This window comes from Brassica oleracea, chromosome C5 (genome assembly GCF_000695525.1).
Source record: "Brassica oleracea var. oleracea cultivar TO1000 chromosome C5, BOL, whole genome shotgun sequence".
Taxonomy (NCBI): Eukaryota; Viridiplantae; Streptophyta; class Magnoliopsida; order Brassicales; family Brassicaceae; genus Brassica; species Brassica oleracea.
The window spans coordinates 30,259,749-30,278,930 of NC_027752.1; the positions used below are offsets into that span (position 1 = coordinate 30,259,749).

General features: G+C 29.8%; 1 protein-coding gene across 1 annotated transcript; it reads left to right on the plus strand.

Annotated features, from left to right (window-relative positions):
- Nucleotides 1-15,399: 15,399 nt before the first annotated feature.
- LOC106344964 lies at nucleotides 15,400-17,985 on the plus strand (the record flags this gene model as incomplete). The annotated part of the gene is made up of 9 exons (XM_013784249.1): nucleotides 15,400-15,558; nucleotides 15,695-15,962; nucleotides 16,046-16,142; nucleotides 16,227-16,351; nucleotides 16,426-16,510; nucleotides 16,616-16,751; nucleotides 16,846-16,970; nucleotides 17,709-17,820; nucleotides 17,896-17,985. Coding segments are annotated over exons 1-9 (1,197 nt in total), but the record flags the coding sequence as incomplete, so codon positions are not given.
- Nucleotides 17,986-19,182: the final 1,197 nt, after the last annotated feature.

Consider the following 19,182-nt stretch of genomic DNA (forward strand, 5'->3'; position numbering starts at 1 on the left):
TTAGTTTAATAAAAAGCTTATTATATAATTAGATGGACCAACATATTTCTCTAATGATTCTAAAAATCATCCTATTGATGACATGTGGCTACAAAAAGAAGTTGTAATGCTTCTCAAATAATATATAGGGGATGCCAGTCGATTGTTATTTTATACAGCAGTGGACTCTTAACAATTATGTATGTTAAGTCAATAAACTAAAAGAGAAATTATATTTCAGTTCTGATGGGAAGTTTATTCACATCTAGAACCAATACAAAGCGAGATTTTCAAATTTAACATCCCTTATATTAATTAAGAATCATTACAACATTTTTTTGTAACCACGTGCTATCACTAGAATGATTCTTAGAATCCTTTAGAATTAGGTTGGTCCATCCAAATATATAATAAGCTTTTTATTAAACTAACAAGAAATTAATGATTAATGTTCTTTATTATTTCCTAAAATAAAAGTTACGAAATTTCCTAATATGGCTAAATTATATATGACAATCAATGATTTTAACTAATATAGATTTGATAAAAATTATTGTATTTTTCATCGTATTTGTTTAATTTTAAACTATTAAAATAAATTAAACAACCACAATAATCATATAACAAAAATTTAGATGTTTCTGTATATGCTATATTTTGAATTTTTTTTTTAAAACTATAAATTACTAAAATTTTTAAATGTCTCACATTCAAATTTTGTGATCCACTGTTTAAAAGTTTTGTTATGACAAGATGTCAATGATTACAAAAAATTATAAGTATAAAGTCTCATTTAATAATTATTAAGATTAAAAGATATACTAAAAGATATATACATATATATATATATATATATATATATATATATAATTTTAAATTAAACTGTATAATATATAAAATACATAAATATTTTAATTTCAAAATTTACTTTGAACAATTTTTTTTTTTTTGATAAAAGCTTTTAACAAACATTGACATATTAATTTTTAAGAAAATTATAAATTATTAAAACTATTAATCCCACAATAAAAATTTAGTTATCAGTAATTTAAAATTTTTTATTTAAAAGATACAAATGATCAAAATAATCATATGAGTAGAAAGCATAATTTAATAGAGATTAATATTAAAAATATACTATATATGTTAATATAATATAAATTTAATTATATATCCTATCAAATAAAAAAGTTATTGTTTGGATTAATAAAATTTATTTATATGTTTGCACCAATTCAATTATATATATATTAGTTACTGTCTTTTTAATTATTCAATATATATTTTATTATTTCATAATATGTAAAAACATATAATACATAAAATCATTTATATATATAATGTTTATTTCGCGCAAGGCGCGGATCTTAACCTAGTTAATACTTAAACTTTGAGCATAACTTTTATTGTTAGTAAAGAAAAAGACTCACAATTTCAGTAGATATTAGGTGTTTTCATGCACCATGTGCAGAAATTTTTTTTAAAAAATTTTGTTAATTTTTAGATTTTTATTATTTGCTTATAATAATTAATTTTAAATTTTTATTTAATTATGTGTAAAATTAAGATAAAATAAATAATTTTATTTCAATTTAAATTTAATAATATATATGTATATATTTAAAATTATAATCTTAGAAATATTTTTAATCTTTTCTTTTGGTTAATATATTAAATAAAATTCTATAAATTAAGAGAAAATTGTGTTAAGTATATAACTATCACAACGTAAAAATAAAAATATCTCTAAAGTTCGTAGATATTAAAAAATAACTTTTGGTTAATATATTAAATAAAATTCTATAAAATTAAGAGAAAAGTGTGTTAAATGATATAATTAACTAATATTTCAAAAATTATAAAAAATTATTATATTTCTATTTTTACTATTATATTATTTATTATTTATTATTATATTAATGATAATGATTTATGATTTATTATCATATTCTAAAAAACTTAGCAAAAATATATATCAAAATTAAATATAAATGTCGATGTCACAATTACCTTCAAGCTCATAACATCATTGTTAATATGTATGTCATCAATTTTCTTTCAAAATCACGGTGGATTACGAGGTGATCTCATCTTTGTAAAATTAACAAATCATCGGATGTCCCGCTAAATCATGGTAAAATCTCTCTATTATTATATTTTACATATAAAAGTAATTTAAAGAGAGCATTTATGATTCTGTGAAAAAACAAAGTGATGACACACACATATTTGGCTTTGCGTCATCGATCGGAGAATAATGTTCTATCCATGGTTGTTGGTTAATACGCGCTCCAGAAATCTTGCACATAACATGTTAGGAGCACAGACAAGCAAAAAAATCTTATTTAGCTTTCGACAAAAAGATCAACTTGAAAGACTCTTCGTTGTATATTACTGGTATATGTTGAGAACTCGTCACCTAGAAGTTAGCTACGAGATGAAGGTAAGATGCATGATTGATTGAGTTGAAAGAACCGAACTGATTTTTGCCATGTTTCACAAATTTTCATTGCAAAGTTTTTGTCGGGTCATTTTAAGCGAATTTTTTTTTGCATTCATATACGTTTGAAAAATAACTAATACACTAAATTCTGACTTGGACTTTAAAAGCATGGGGTTAATTATTATTTTTATCAAAGATGTAAATAAAAATTGAAATTTGTACATACTTTATATATTTTATTTTTAAATCGTATAATTTTTGGTACTATGATATACAATATATGAATAATCATGCACATAATTTCAATATATAAATTTTCATAGTGCATGATTTTTTTTTCTAACATAATTTTTTTTCAATTTGATTCGCACTCTAATTTTGTTTTGTTTTTTCATAAACTGTAACTATGCAATTTTACCTAACTTGTTACTTAAATTGGTTTTACCAATAAACACTAAAATATGAGAATATACCATAGGGATTGAGTCTTCTTGATATTTTAGATATTTGAAGAATTAAACAAAAAAATGGTTAAATTTGGTACTTTTATGCGTATCAATTTTATGTATATCAATTATTTGCTGAATGCACTACACAATCAGACACATTTTCATCTTTCTTTACCCTAAGAGACACAATCGGCTCGAGGAACACTTTTTTTGAAACCGAGGCACATATAGGACAAAAATGCCCTCTTCCCTTACTAATGGATAACTTGTCGAGATAGTGTTTAGTTAGAAGGTATTTTCGTTAGAGATTTTATTATTTTATTATTTGTTTAAAGTTTTCATCCCAACATATTTTATACCTTATTTTTGTTTTCTAATATGTAAATTCGTATATAACATATGTATAAAATGCATATTTTTTTATTTTCATTTTGATATCCATATAGATATAGTTAAATATTTTATTAAAATTTTAAATTATAATTTACTGAAATTGTGTTTCGTGGACATGGACACCGTAAATGTTGATGCGAAAATTGTGTACATGTACATTGTGTAGAACTTAAAATTGGATAACACCTAAAAAAAAACTTTTGATTTTTATTATAAATCATAATTTTGTATTTTATATGTTTTGAGATCCATTTTAATATAAATATATTATATTTTAACATTTATAAGAATTTGCGTGGACATCGAAAAATTGTGGATAGAGATTTTTGGATTTGAAAAATGTGGTAAAGGTAAATGTTGACAAAATAATGATATCTCATGATTTTAGGATGTGTTTAGAAGTTTGGTCTATATATTTGTTCATTTGCACTAAAGAGAACTATAAAAGAACCCAAGCAGCTGTAGTACTCGAGTTTGAATCACGGCGGAGACTTGGACTCGAGTTTGATTTTGAGAGAACCCAAGCAGCTGTAGCACCATAGAGTACACCAGATTTCTTCATGTTCTTCGCCTCAGATTTCTTCTTGTTCTTCGACGACAGAAAGAGGATGATAGTCAATCATCGCAATTAGGGTTACAAAATTGGGAAGTGATTTTGAAATTCGAAACTCGAGATCGAGAGAGTATAAAGCACGTGGGTAATAACCAGTTTATTACTTTTTTACTTGTTTTCTGATTTTCTAGTTACGTAATATCATTTAGTTAGGATAAAGGAAACAATTTGTAGATAGAGGTATAAGGGACAAAGCACACACAAAAAGTGTGTATCATTCAAGAAGTGTCTCATCTTGTAAATGGAAAGTGAGAAAATGTCCATAGATGTAATTTTTTCTTATTCTCTTACTTTATGTGACTACTATTAATGAAAATAAATTATAGAGCCGGGTGATTGTAGGTAAATCTTGTTTGATATTTTTCGTATATTTTTTGTAGTCAGCTTAAACAGACTCAAACAGACTCTGTCAACCATGTCGGGTGCCCGTATCCATGTGAACAACAAAAAGCGGATGTTTCCTAGCACTGCGTGCGAGGTTGTCTGCCTTAGTATTTTGCGTCCTTGATCCATGAATGATCTCTGAGCTTACAAAACTTTCCTTGAGGATCTTGATATCTTCCAAATAACTTGCAAAAGCTGGTCATTCTTCTGGTTCCGAAACCATCTTCACCAATTCAGAACAATCCGTTGCAAATGTGACGAATGTTTGACGTAAATTCCGCATGCACTCCATTGCCCAAACTAAAGTTTCCACCTCTGCATGAAGAGATGAAAGATAAGCACGGACGTTTCGGGCGCCCATCAGTCCATCAAAACCTTCCAAAGTTAAATTTAAAAAATTAATGTGTTTTAAAAATACGGATCCGGATCCGGATATCCAGACCTAAAAATTAAGATATCCGGATCCGGATTCGGTTTGGACGGATCTAAGATTTTACTATCCGGATTCGGACCCGGACACCCCGGATATCCTATTTTCGGAGCGGATCCGGAGCGGATTTCGGATCGAATCCGGATCTCGGATAATAAGTCTCAGGCCTAGACACAACACCTTCGATATTATCTTATACCCTACATTGCATAAACTTATTGGCCGTAATTCCGTCATCCTTGTGGGTCTCTCCGTCTTTGGTATCATACAAATGTTAGTAATATTTAACCTTGGATCAATACTCCCGAGACCAGGAAATTATTCACCATTTCCACCAAATCGCCATTTATTATATGCCAAGAATGTTGAAAGAAAAGAATTGTCATCCCATCCCATCCGGGCCCGGAGCCTTCTTCGAATGCATCATAAATAAAGCTTGCCGAACCTCTTCTTCTGTCGCAATCCGCAACAGCCGTTGATTCATCTGCGGCGTAATGCCCAGTGCTATTTCTGTCACAAAGCTATCAAACTCCGATGGGGAAGTAGTAGTAAATAATTCATCAAAATAATCCACTGCCACTTTTCAACTCCCTTATCTTCTGTTATCCAATTGCCAGCTTCATCGTGTAACCCTACAATCATGTTCCGAGCTCTTCGTTGTTTCGTCAAAGCATGGTAAAATTTTGTATTAAGATCTCCTGCCGTATACCACGTTTCGACTCTTCTGATGTCAATGATCATCTTCATCCTTGTAGGCGTCTTGTAGTTTCTGGGATACCTCTATAATTTCTTCATGTGTTCTATTATTATCAGTCTGCACCTCCTCGAAAGCTTTTTGAAGGTCATTTATTTTTTCCTTCCCATACGGCGGATTGTTTTTTCGCCATTTAGCAATTTCATGACGGCATTTACTAATTTTTCCTACAATGTTCCCCATATGTGCTTCATTATCCTCGGACCAGAGACCTTCATGGCCTATCCAACGCTTATCAAACCGAAACTGTCCTTTCCTTCTGACCACTTTATCTTCCATATAGGCTACCACTGGTCGGTGGTCAGATGCTACCATCCCGAGATATTTTGTGTAAGAAAATGGAAACAATGTATGCCAATCTTCATTTGCCAGCGCTCGAAGACGACATCTAACTGTTACTGCCCCTTTCCCTCGTCTTCCTTGCCATGACAGTTTATTTACCCGCGACGGAAATTCTAGTAAGCCACTGTTTCTAATCATATTGTTGAAAGGAACAAACGAGTCTGCACTCCTTAAAGAACCTCCATCCTTCTCCTGATTTTCTAGTAATCTCATTGAGATCACCAATAATAAACCAGGGTTCCGATCTCGAAAGCCCATATCTTGTCAATATTTCCCACACTTGTTCCCTTAATTTTTGAACCGGATCTCCGTACACAAAAATTTTTTTAAAAATTTTTTTTTCCAAGAACCACTGATTCCACATCTATCATTTTGTTACTTGAATATAATATCTTGACTTGATATTCATTATTATAGAAAAGAGTCAGTCCACCACTTCGTCCAATTGGTTCCACCGTAACCATGTTCTTAAATCCAAAGTGTGATTGAAAGTCTTGTACAAACTCTAACTCATGTTTTGTTTCAGATAAAAATAAGAAATCTGGTCTATGTTTATGTCATATCTCTCTGAGGTAGCTTATAGTACATTTACTGCCTGCTCCTCGGCAATTCCAACTTAGAAAAGTAGAAAATATAGAAAATGATTTTAATTAACTATTGGAAGCTAAAATTAATGAGTGGCATGCCATTGTAAATAAATTGGTAAATCAAGGACATAATCCTAGTAAAGATTTTGCTTTAATAGTATAAATTGATACAAATATATTAACAAAACACAATATTGTTATCATGCACAATCACATTTAGTACTGACTGCTCCGCATTTCATATCTTCTCTTGATTGAAAATTAACATTTATCATGCACAATCACATGTAGTACTGACTGCTCCACATTCCATATCTTCTCTTGATTGAAAATTAACATTTTTGAAATTTTGTGTAAATTGGTTATATTTCTAAACAATAGCCAGTATTGAAATTAATTTTAAAAACTATCTATGCTATTATTTGCAAAGTGATTTTTTTGGATTTGAGCTCTCACGTTAAAAGTTAAAGCAACTAAAGTCAATGATACCATTAATGAATTTTTATATATAACTTATTATATAATTAATTAAAAACAAATTTTGCATCAACAATATCAAATTTATATGTTATATTAGATAATTCATTAGGAACTAATATAATAAAATTGTCAAAAATAAAAACATTCTTTAAAACAAGATAATTCTTATATATATTGTGTTGTTATCCGGAAATAATATTTCTACTATAAAGTTAAAAAAATGATTTATAAAATAATTAATTAGACAAAAAAAATATTTCTATAGAGATTTTCTAAAATATTTCTATACGTGAGTCTTTTTAAAATTTTAATAACATAATATATATATATATATATATATATATATTGGTGAAAAATTTTTCATATATAAATAGTTTGATGTTTGATTTAAAATTTTTGACAACATAAACAATAAATATTTTTGAATAAATAAAACATAAACTTATTTTATCGTATCCGTAAAAAGATTATACTCGCATGTGCGGGCAAAACACCTAGTATATAATTGATTACAGATAACTTGATGACTGATAAATCAATTATGAGAATTGGAAAGCTCAATATTTATAAATTAACAATGGAATCAATTTCTTAAAACATGATAACATAAAGAGATAGTATATGAGCTTATATTTTACAAACAAGTTTAATATTCAAAAGTAATAAAAATAATGAATTGTTTAGTCGAAAAGAAAAGGTTATCACAAATTCTTCAACCATAATTTCATATTTTATATTAATTTTGCATATTATGCATGTGGAGATTTTCCATAACACCTTTTTTGAGCAACCCGTAACTAGGGATGTGCCAAAAAAACGACCCAACCAGATCCAAACCGATCCAACGGAATCCAAACCGATCCAAACCAAACCAAAGTATATGTTTAACCAGGTTCAAGATTTTATCAACCTAAATGGTTCGGTTTGGTTTGATTTTAAACCGAACCAAACCAAAAAATCGAAGTATTTTTTCTTTAATTAGATTAATTATATATATACCAATAATATTAAAATTTAATATAGTTAACCTTTTAGCCTAAACAACTTAACATAATTTTATACATTTCACTTTTAAATAAATAGAATAAACACAACTAAAAATAAAATAAAAGAATATGAATATGAATCTCATACATTAACATCAAAAAAATTATTTTATCATATTTATATTATGTTTGAAGATAATAATTTAAAATTATTGAATTACATTTTTTACATATTTATTGTGATGTTTGATTTTACGTTTAAATATGAAGGAAATAATGATTTAGTATTAAATGATGGTTTGTTTATGTTTTTATAAATCATATTTTTGTAATGGAACTATAACATAACTAAAAAATCAATTCAATTTAACTGAAAAATACAAACAAAACCAAATTAAATTCACCAAACACAAGCCAAACTGAAGTAAAACCAAACCAAACACAAACCGAACCGAAATAAAACCGAACCAAACTGAACATAAACCAAACTATACTAATTTGGGTTAATTTTGGTTCAAGTTTTGTTAGACCAAATAACCCTAACCCAAACCCAAACCCAAACCGAACTCGTGATTAAACCGAAATGGCCACTCCTACCCGTAACACCTTATATATTCTAAGTTCAACAACCCTTCTCAATTATTATATCGATTATATAGTTTCCTTTGCAGATCAATAGAGTTGGAAAACTATTCTTATTATATATAATGCTCCAAAGTTGTATTTTGCAGTTACCTCTACATCTAGCCAACAGAAACAAAGGTCTTGATTCATCGTAAACTTATATGAACCATATCGTGGATGTGTTGGCCCAAAGATACGTATTACAGTATTAGCGACAGTATTTGTTTAGTACTTCGTTTTAATTATATTCAACTTTATGAGGAAAATATTTACTTAGGAGAATTAGAATATCTATTCTTTTAGAAAAAATATCTGAGGTCGATATCACAATTAGTATTCCACTAGTAAGTGCTTAAAAGCTAATCATGAAAAGTAGGATTAATCACTATCGCAAATAGATTATAAATCTCGGTGTTCATCATTGCCGTTGTATCTATTGGACACCTGGTTATGGAGTTAAAATACTTTATTTATTCAAATAATCTGTCTTCGTACTTTCAACGGTCGATATTTTTAGATTCTCTTCTCTCTTTTCTTCAACCTGAAGTTTAAAAACATTTAAATAAAAGTAATTAAACTGAAACAATGAACTAAGGATATATATGTCATTTACTTAGCGCAGACTGATCATCGGTGGCCCTTGGCTTCCGCCAATTAACAAACCGTCAAGATTTCTTCGTATTTGACGACTAACAGGTGGATGGTTCTGCTTTGTCCATGTCAGCAAAGACATTGGGTCCGTTGTGTGGGGCTCACAAGATGATGAAGCAATATTGATGTTTTTAAAATAAAATTTTGTTTTTTTATAAATTTTATTGTCAAACAAACAGAATCAAGATTCATAAGAAACATACATCAATGCTCAATTTTTGCTTATTTTATTCTTCTTGATTTGGACTTTGCCAGTCCACGATAGCATATTCGTCCCACACTAGAACTCACTAATATCAGTCCTTAATAAAATATTATATTACCATGGAAAATATCACCCATATGCATATAATTATAACATGAAACAAATTTTCGGAAGTCCACACAAAAATTATTGCTAATTGCCCGAAATGAGAAGCAAAAATATTCTGATAAAGACGTTCTTCAGTAATATCATCAGTGAGGAAGGTCAGAGCGAAACCTAGATAGAACGCGGAGCGCCGGCCCCTTAGCCGATACAGTTACCATGCTTACCAGCTCTTACTTGCCGCTTCTAGATGGGAGGTAGGCGAAGGTAGCTTGCTCGATGAACGCCTAGGCTACCTCCACTCCACATGTTATTCGCGAAGAAAAAGGAGGAACGATGTTATTTGGAATATTGGGATGGCATATATCAATTGTTAGAATCTTTTTTTAGTATCAGCATAAACAAATTTGATTAAGATTCTGCTAACAAAACATGACACTCTAAATCTATGAAAACAAATTAGGACGTCTGTACTCGAGCATCATCTGCAAGACTATCTGTCATTATATTTAGAGTTCCGGGAATATGCATGATCGAGAATGTTAATAACACTTCTTGATCCGTTGTATTTTCTCTATTTGATCATGCAAGATCAAAGTAAATAGCATTGGAGTTTTGTAAATATTTGAGGATTGATCAAAGTGAATAGTATGAGGTTTTGTAAATATTTGAGGATTATATTTTTTTCTCAATTATTAGATTTTATTAGTTTATGAACTGTTAAATGATTAGTGGGTTTACACAAATTTATTAAAACTCAAATAATTAACCAAAGTAATCAAAATCTGATACTACAATAATAATTATCAACATTAGCAAAAATAAATTAATTTTACCAAATTTAAACTACTATACAATTTCAGAAAAATATTGTGACGAAGGTGAATGCTTTGTAAATTCAAACAAAGCAACTAAACAGTCCATAAATTATAATTATAATTAAAATAACAAATAAAATACACAAAAAAATAAAAGCTAAAACTAATAAAAATATTACCAAACTAATTATACTTTAGTTTTTCGTAAATATCATGTCCGCACAAAAGCGCGGGTGAACCAGCTAGTATGCATATAATTATAATGATGTTATTTGGAATATTGGGATAGCATATATCAAAATATCTTCTACAGTTAGTATTTATAATATTACTGAATGCTCAGACCTTGTTGCGTTTTGCAAAAACATCTACACAATTTTGTGAATTCGAAGAGATCTAAACTAATTAAGTATGAATTTCAGCATCTTTGTATCTAATTATATCTCGAGATTCAAATATTTTGTGTATATTTTTTTTTACTAAATATTTTGCGTGCATTCTGTTAAGCTTAAATACGTACGTAGAGAAAAAATAAAATTACCAAACATATTGAAAATATTCCATGAAAGTAAGTAAATATATCAAACCATATATGCATGCATAACTTTCCAACGTGCTTCTGACGGATTGATCGTGTTTAATCCGATCTAAATAAAAACTATACACGTGTAATTTGTTTGCTAAAACATCTTTTAATCATGTATGCACGAATAACTAGTGGGGTAATGTACATGGTAGATTTCATGGAAACTGTTTAGTGGTTTTAAATATTCACGTAATTATTTCGTGAAATTTTTTAAAGATACGATACGACCATTAACATTTTAAAGAGACGTGATACAGTTAATTGCCATGAAATAATTTGTCGGACTTGGGTAACATTTTAAGGCCTCGTGGGATTAGTCTTTTAAGACTATAAAATCTTCGGAATCTCAACGGTTATAAAAAAATTAAAAAAAATATTTAATATGTTGACTTACGTGATCACATATATCGATAATTGTAATTATAAGAAATTTTATCATTTTTTCTAGTTATTAAATTTTGGTTATGTGTTATGTAGCAATAGGTGGAGAAGGTGAAATATAACACACGAATGAACCGGTACAATTGATATAAACAATTAAATTATTTAAAGTACTAATTCTTTAGTTTTTATCATATGATGACAAGTTAGGCAAGATTGTTTTGGGTGAAATTTGGACGCGAAGACAATTACAGTACTTGTTTCCAATTAATTGGGAAATAATCAACAACAATATATTCGACATTCTAACAAGGGTTCGTACATATTTATAATCTTTTATTATTACAATCTTAGCTAACTCGTCTATTCGTCGTATGGTCTTAATACTAACTAATAGAAACAATTCTACATTTTATAAATTATAACTGATTTTTCAACAGAGGGGATATAGTTCAACAACCAATAATTAAGAAATAACGAGAAGATTAGATTACAAATAATTAAGAAACGAAAATGTATACTAAGCAAAATGAGATGAAACCAACATTTTAACCAAAAAAAAAAAACGAAACCTGTTTTGAATGAATTAATTCCTGCGATTTAAACATTTTGAGATGCCTTTTTGTTCTGTTTTGCAAATTAAATGTTTTTTAACAGATTAATGAAACGAAATTCTTTTTTTTTAACAAATGAAAGATGTATTAACACAAAAGTGAAAGTTGTAGTAAACATAAATAAAATAAGTTATTCATAAAAAAAGAAACTGCCAATTTATAAAAAAAGAAACTGCCAAGATCCATCGAGTGGAAGACGACATGATTTTAACAGATTAATGAAACGAAATTCTTTTTTTAACAAATGAAAGATTAACACAAAAGTGAAAGTTGTAGCAAACATAAATAAAATAAGTTATTCATAAAAAAAGAAACTGCCAATTCATAAAAAAAGAAACTGCCAAGATCCATCGAGTGGAAGACGACATGATTTTGACCGAAAATGAAAATGACACTATAAAAATAAAATAATTAAAAAATATTTGGAAATAACAAGGAACCACCAATTCTAGATCTTAGTGGTATACATAGTTTTTTTTTGGTAAACTACATATTATAATTAAAAATATTTTTTTACATATTATATATTAGCTCCTCTGGTATGTTTGCCATGTGTTTTCGTATACAATCACTATTCTTTCAACAAGAAAATATAATATTTTAAAAAATGAAATAGCCTTTCTAACTCACATTTTAAATGATTTGATAGGAATGAATAGAATAACTAAAATTAGGGTGGTTGTATATTAGTTAGGGATGCATTCAATTTAGTATTAAAAATATCAGTAAGATTATTTGCGAAGTAATTTTTTACATTCGAGCTATCACGTTAAAGTCAATAATATCTTTAATTAATTTTTATATATAATTAAAAACGAATTTATATTATTAATATAAGTCTAAAAAATATAATTCTTATATATTATATTGTTATCTTAAAATAATATTTTCTATTATAAAAATTTAAAATTAAGATTATATAATTTATAATTAAATATTAATCAAGTAAAAAATTTGTATTAAGATATTTTCTAAAATATTTCTAATATGTAAGTGTTCTTAAATTTCAACACAATAATAAACATATATATATGTTTTAATGAAATTTTTTTGTCATATATAAATAATTTGATGTTTGATTTAAAAATTTTAAAATATAAATAATATTTTATCATGCTTTTTGAATTAATAAACATAAACTAATAGGTATTCATAAGAAGTTTGTGTGAATTAATAAAATAATTTTAATTAAAACATTACTCATTCACAAATAAACCATAAGATTTATATCTTCAAATTTACAACTAACTCCATTACTTCAAAAACTTCAGTCATATAAATCTCATAAAATTTATTATTTCAAAAAATTTAGTAACACTATATTTTAAAATACAATTTAAAATCACAAGTTCAAAAAAAAATTTCCTTACAACAATCAAATTCATAACTTTATAATAAAGTTTTTTTAATTTAATACAAATTACTCCATATCTCATAGTGAATACACAATTCTAGAAATTGGGTCAGGTGACTTGAGTAACTTTTGTAACCGAGTAAAATATAAGTATATTCATGGCTAATTTTGACTAAATTGATCTCATTAAGGTCATTTCATATGTTTAAATTCTATAATTCAATGTCTTACACTTAGTACCCATATAATGGATGGTAGTATAGTACGCGTGACGCCAAAACACACACAAATATAATTCATACATCTATAGTGATGTTTAATAACTTTCATAATAGGGAGAAGCAATTATATAATAAATTTGCAGATGATGTGGTATATATAATATAATATCATATAATCACAAACTAACGTTAGACCATGACAATAAACATAATTGAGGAGAATATATTTGACCATTTCGCTGAAGACTATTTTGGATTCTAAACTTTACTTCATACATGAACACTTAAAATGAATAACTTGTTCATGTAAGAAATGAATAACTAGTTACTACAAAAAAAAAAAAAAAAAAACTGTAGTAAACAATGTGATTTGCTTCCAGTGATTTTCTGGTTTTCATACATTAGTAAAATCTTAAATTGAAATTTTTTTGTTATTTTAATATGTTCTCAAAGCTACGTTGCCTTTCGTGATGCTGCGGGGTATGGATGCCCCACATCAATAAGAACCAGTCAACTCTTTAATTTCCGCTTAATTAACGTTAACACAATCCCCTATACATTAAAAGAGAAGTCCCTTTAGTGATTTCTGCTGACGTGGCAATCACAGAGAGCTTCTCAGAAAAATTCTTATAATTCTACTGGTTGATTTTTTAGATTTTTTTTTTATTCACTCGCGTACGAGAAGTGGAAAATGCCGTCGTATTTTTCCGAATTTTCTTCTTCTTTTTTTTTTATTCAATCGCGTATTAGATGAGTTTGAAACCGATGAAGACGGTCCGAGCAGATGGGTTTACTTCTCGACACTCTGAAGACTCAATCAGATCAATGGCGGCAAGAAGCGACGAGCAGATGAGTTTCTTTCTCTCCACCATCGATCAGATCGACGAGGTGAAGTTTGTCGATACTCTCGGAATATACAGAGTTTTTGGTTTCTCTGATTGGATTCGATAGCGATTATCGTCAGCTGAGATTGAATTAAGATTTACTCACCATCCGATTTAATTTGTAAGATAGAAACTACGATCTGCTTATTAACATTTTGATACTTTGTATCTAATTGAGTGATTAATCTGCAGAGATCGAAAGGTTGAAGAAGCTACATACATAATCGTTAAACAACTTCGTTGACCAGGTATTATTAAGGTCTTTTGAAGTTTTTCTACCTATCTGTTTCCTGCTGTTGAGTTATTGATTCTCTTAAACTGGTTTAACATTCAGCTTGAGCATCGAACTAATTGCCACGTGAAGAGAAGTATTTTCGCGGACTGTCTCCTGATGTGAACCTTTGAAGTAGAAATGTAAGATTCTCTTCTCCTTACTAACTCAACAAGCATTTAGACAGTGATAGATTGGTTTGTGATTCAGGCTGTGGGAAATTGCTGAGATTTTCAAGTTTGGTTTTCGGTTTCATTAGCAAGATTAAGAGCTTCACATTACTTATTTAGTCAGTCTGTTGCAAACCTAATTGCAGGTCTTTTTATATTCTTTGCACTGGTTATAAATAGTCAGGCGCTTGAAGATTCTGTATGTAGCTTCGGTTCCCACATTTTCACTAGCTGAGATGAAGCTGAGAATGAGGTAATATTTGACTCATATCTTCTTAATTAGCTTTAATTATCTTTGGAGAGAAAATATATCTTTAGCCTATTTAGAAAAGCCCAAAATTATTATCGATTTAGTTAAGCCCATATATATAACTAGGGGGATAATAATTAGATATTTAGTTTAGACTTGCGCAAAATTGTTAACTAATACAAATATTAATAACTTTCCTTGTTATTCACACGGTAAACTTGCGCCGGTTGATATCATATTTATTACATTACTTGCGCAAGTTAAAATCATAACATATGCAAATCACTTTTTGACAATACACATTTATATCTTTCTTTAAACGATTTCATTATTTATTAGGAGTCATTAATATGATAAATAAATCGACTTTATATATATAGGAGACACCCAAGGTTTTAAAATACAAACATTCTGCTCTTACAAGAACAATGGCAATGGTGCGAGCCTCCAAAAACATTGTTTCTAATGTTAGAGAATTAAAACCCCGTAAAGATACGTCGCGTATTGAAGTTAGGATTGTTCGGTTGTGGAGAAACTATAACAAAGAATCAGGAAACACCATTGAAATGGTTTTTGTTGATAAAGAAGTAAGTATAAATCACACAAATGCATTTTTTTGTTGGCATGGTTTATTATTCATTTCGAGATATATACTTATTCTGCGTTTATAAAACTCTTATCATTTATAGAGTACTGACGCATTACTTTTATATGACCAATCAGGGGACAAGAATTCATGCTTCAGTTGGTGAACAACTCATCAAAAAATTCGATGACAAGCTATGCGAGGGAGATGCGATTGTCGTCCAGTTGTTCAAAGTGCACGATGCTATTGATGAATACCGTACAACGCCACATCCGTACAAAATTGGCTTCTTTCAAACAACATTTGTTGGAAAAGCTGATGATTTTCCAAGTGCAGTTCCCAAAAAATATTTCGCGGACTTCTCCGATATTCTTGGTGGAAATCTTGATCATAGCTGTTTGGTTGGTGAGTCAGTTTCTTACACAGTTAAAGAGTCTGTCACTTTTGTTATACTTGTTCCTGATTTGACGCTTGTTTTTGTTATGTAGATGTGGTTGGCCAAATAGTTAACTTCGGATCTCTGGAAAACAAAATAATAAAAGGAAAGGATAACATGAGGCTCTTGATTGAGTTGCGTGACCCAAAGTAAGACTAAGTTCTTAATCGTAGTAATAATTTGTCTAGCTAAACATCTATAATCTATATTTAACTTAAGTTTATATTATACAGTAATGTGAAGATGATGTGTACTCTGTGGGGTTGTTATGCTAAACAAGTATACGATTACAGTAGGAGTAACATGTCCACCATGATTATTTGTGATATCAGATTCTGTTCTGTTAAAGAGTGGAAAAGTATATAATATTGTTTCAATTTGTGGAAAACTATTACTCGCATAACATATTAATAAGATCAAGATACTTTGTAGGTGCTTACTCCATATCTAGCGGGTATAATTCAACCCATATCCTGCTCAACCCAACACTCGATTTTATTGAGGAGTTCAAAGCAAGGTATGTATCCGATGTTCACCGGATGGAAACCTATGGAGAAGTTCACTACATCGTCATTTTTAACTGAAACGTTTTTAAATTATGTGTGATTATTTGATTTGGCAGTCTTCCTGATGATTCACTTGCTCTTACAAACAACGATAGTAGCCAATGGTCTGTTGGTACTGCTACATCTATTCGTGCCAGGTTTTTTGTTCTTAATGAGAGGCTGGCCATAAGAGAGATCATTGATAGTACTCTGGTATATAGACTACACCCTTCACTTTTTAATTTTTTACACATGAGTATGAGAAATAAGTTATCAATGCTTTTAACATATTGTCATTGACGAATAGGTTGGCACTTTTGTCACTCTGGGGACTATAGAAACAATCCCTGTTCGAAAACGCGGCCAAATCGGACGATTACGCGCCACCGAGGCGCTTGGCGGTGGTGGGCCGTGGCGATTCCGCCATAGTCGGCAAGAAAATCGGAGCCTGCAATTTTTTTTTTTTTTTTCTTTTTGAATGATCAAAATCGTGTGTTTAGTGGTAGATTTATGTAATTGGGACATAAACAATATGAAATCACATAAAACTTTGATGATGTAGGGGAAAATGAACGTGGGCGGCCATGAAAATTGCTTGAGATGTCGAAAACCCTAAAAAAATTTGGGGGAAGAAGATGAGTTATTTACATTTATGCCACTCATTAAAAAAAAAAAAAAAAACAACAACAAAATGAGGCAAGCGCTATTCGAACCTGGGTGATGAGGATGATGTCTAGAACTTTTACCACTAGACTACTATAACATACCTGTACATTTCTCACAAACTAGAAAATATAACACTATATACCCGACAATTGTAAAAAAGTACATAAAACTAGGCCCCGCGTACTCCCCGCGTACTCTCCGATTTTTCGATAACTCGCTAGGCCCACACCGACCGCCCGACTAGCGCCTAGCGTAGTCTTGAACAGGGGAAACAATTGATACTAAACGTGGCTGGCAATATTTAAGTTGCAAATACCACAACAAAAAAGTGATGCCTACAACCAAAGTTGATGACAATGAACGGCCCTTGTTCTTCTGCAATACATGTGATAAAGAACACAGTGATGTCATTTCCAGGTATTGTGCGGGTTAGATATACACACATTTTAGTTAGGTAGATACTCATGGAAATAGTCTGTGACGTTTATTTATTTTTGTTTTCAGGTTCAAATTAATTGCTCATGTTAAGGACGACAGCGGTGAGACTAATTTTCTTTTGTTTGATGCTAATGCTCAACAAATTGTGCGTCATTCTACCGCTGAACTCTATGACGAGGTACTTTTAGTAATTCCTATTTACATCAATTAACACCATAAATTGAAACGTTGTGTTATCTCTATGTAATTGTAGAAAGAAGATGAAGACTTCTTACCAAAAGCAGTTAGCGATCTCTTTGGTAAGAGAGTCCTTTTTGAGATTTCAGTTGATGCTGATAACATCAAAGGAAAGAGCTCTCAGTATGTTGTTCGATTGGCTACTGATGACCGTGAAATGGTTGAGGAATTTGCTGATTTGCCTCCTAAACCGGTATTACACTGCTTATAATTGCGAATAATTGGATTGTTACATTAGCATAATATTGATTTGATTAAATTTTGTCTCTTGCAGGTCCTAATGTTGGAGTCCGCAGATGATATTTCCTCTGGTTCTAGTGGTTTTTCAGGAACTCCTTTGTCTAAAAGAAAAAGCGAACAAGATGAAGACAGTTGCCTTAAGGATCAACACTCTGTTAACAAGAAACTCTCTCAAAAGAAATTTAAGGGCGAGTGATCTGTCCCTTTTTTTAAAAATTGTTCTTTCTATTGTTATGGCTGTGTTTTTGCATCATTTTTTAATTTGGTCTAAGTACCTTTGTCTTTGGTTTTGTTTAAGATTTGGTCTAAGTACCTTTGTTTTTTGCTTTTGTTAGGATTAAAACTTTTAAAAGTTCCAATCTAAACCAGATCTCCATTTCTTTGGTTGGTTCTGACATTTTAAGATTGTATTTATGTCAATCGGTAACGTTTAAGAATCATTACATTCGTAAAATGATAATCGAACTGATCCCCCTTATAGGCTTTTATTGGCATAAATACAATTTGCCAGATGGATAGTGATGAGTTAGGAGACCGATTGTATTCAGGAGCATCCCGTATTCTGACTATTTCGATGATTGTATGTCAATTTAATACTATTTCATGTTAACTTGAAGCTAAAAACCAAATTAGGCCCGAATATTATTTAAGCCCATATATTTGTCTATTATTATTATTTTGACTTTGCAGCGGATTTTCTCCTTAATAACTAATACTATACAGACGATTCTTTGTAATAGCAAAGAATAGACTATTATTTGTAATAACTACTACTTTGTAGACATTTTTTGGGGATTTAATCAAACATTTTTGGGGATTTAATCAAACATTAATCATACGGGCTTACAATATGATGTTCTCTTTCACATCTCTTGGGGGGAAGATAGATCATTCTATTAACAATGGTCGTGGACCATTTGTTTTCCGAATGTCCGGTGAGAACTATCATCGTATTGGTGATATAGTTCCCGAGCCTGGACAAGCTCCGAAATTTTCCCAGCTCTATATCATTGATACTTTAAATGAGATCAAAAATAGACTTGACGCTTATGCCGGGTAATTT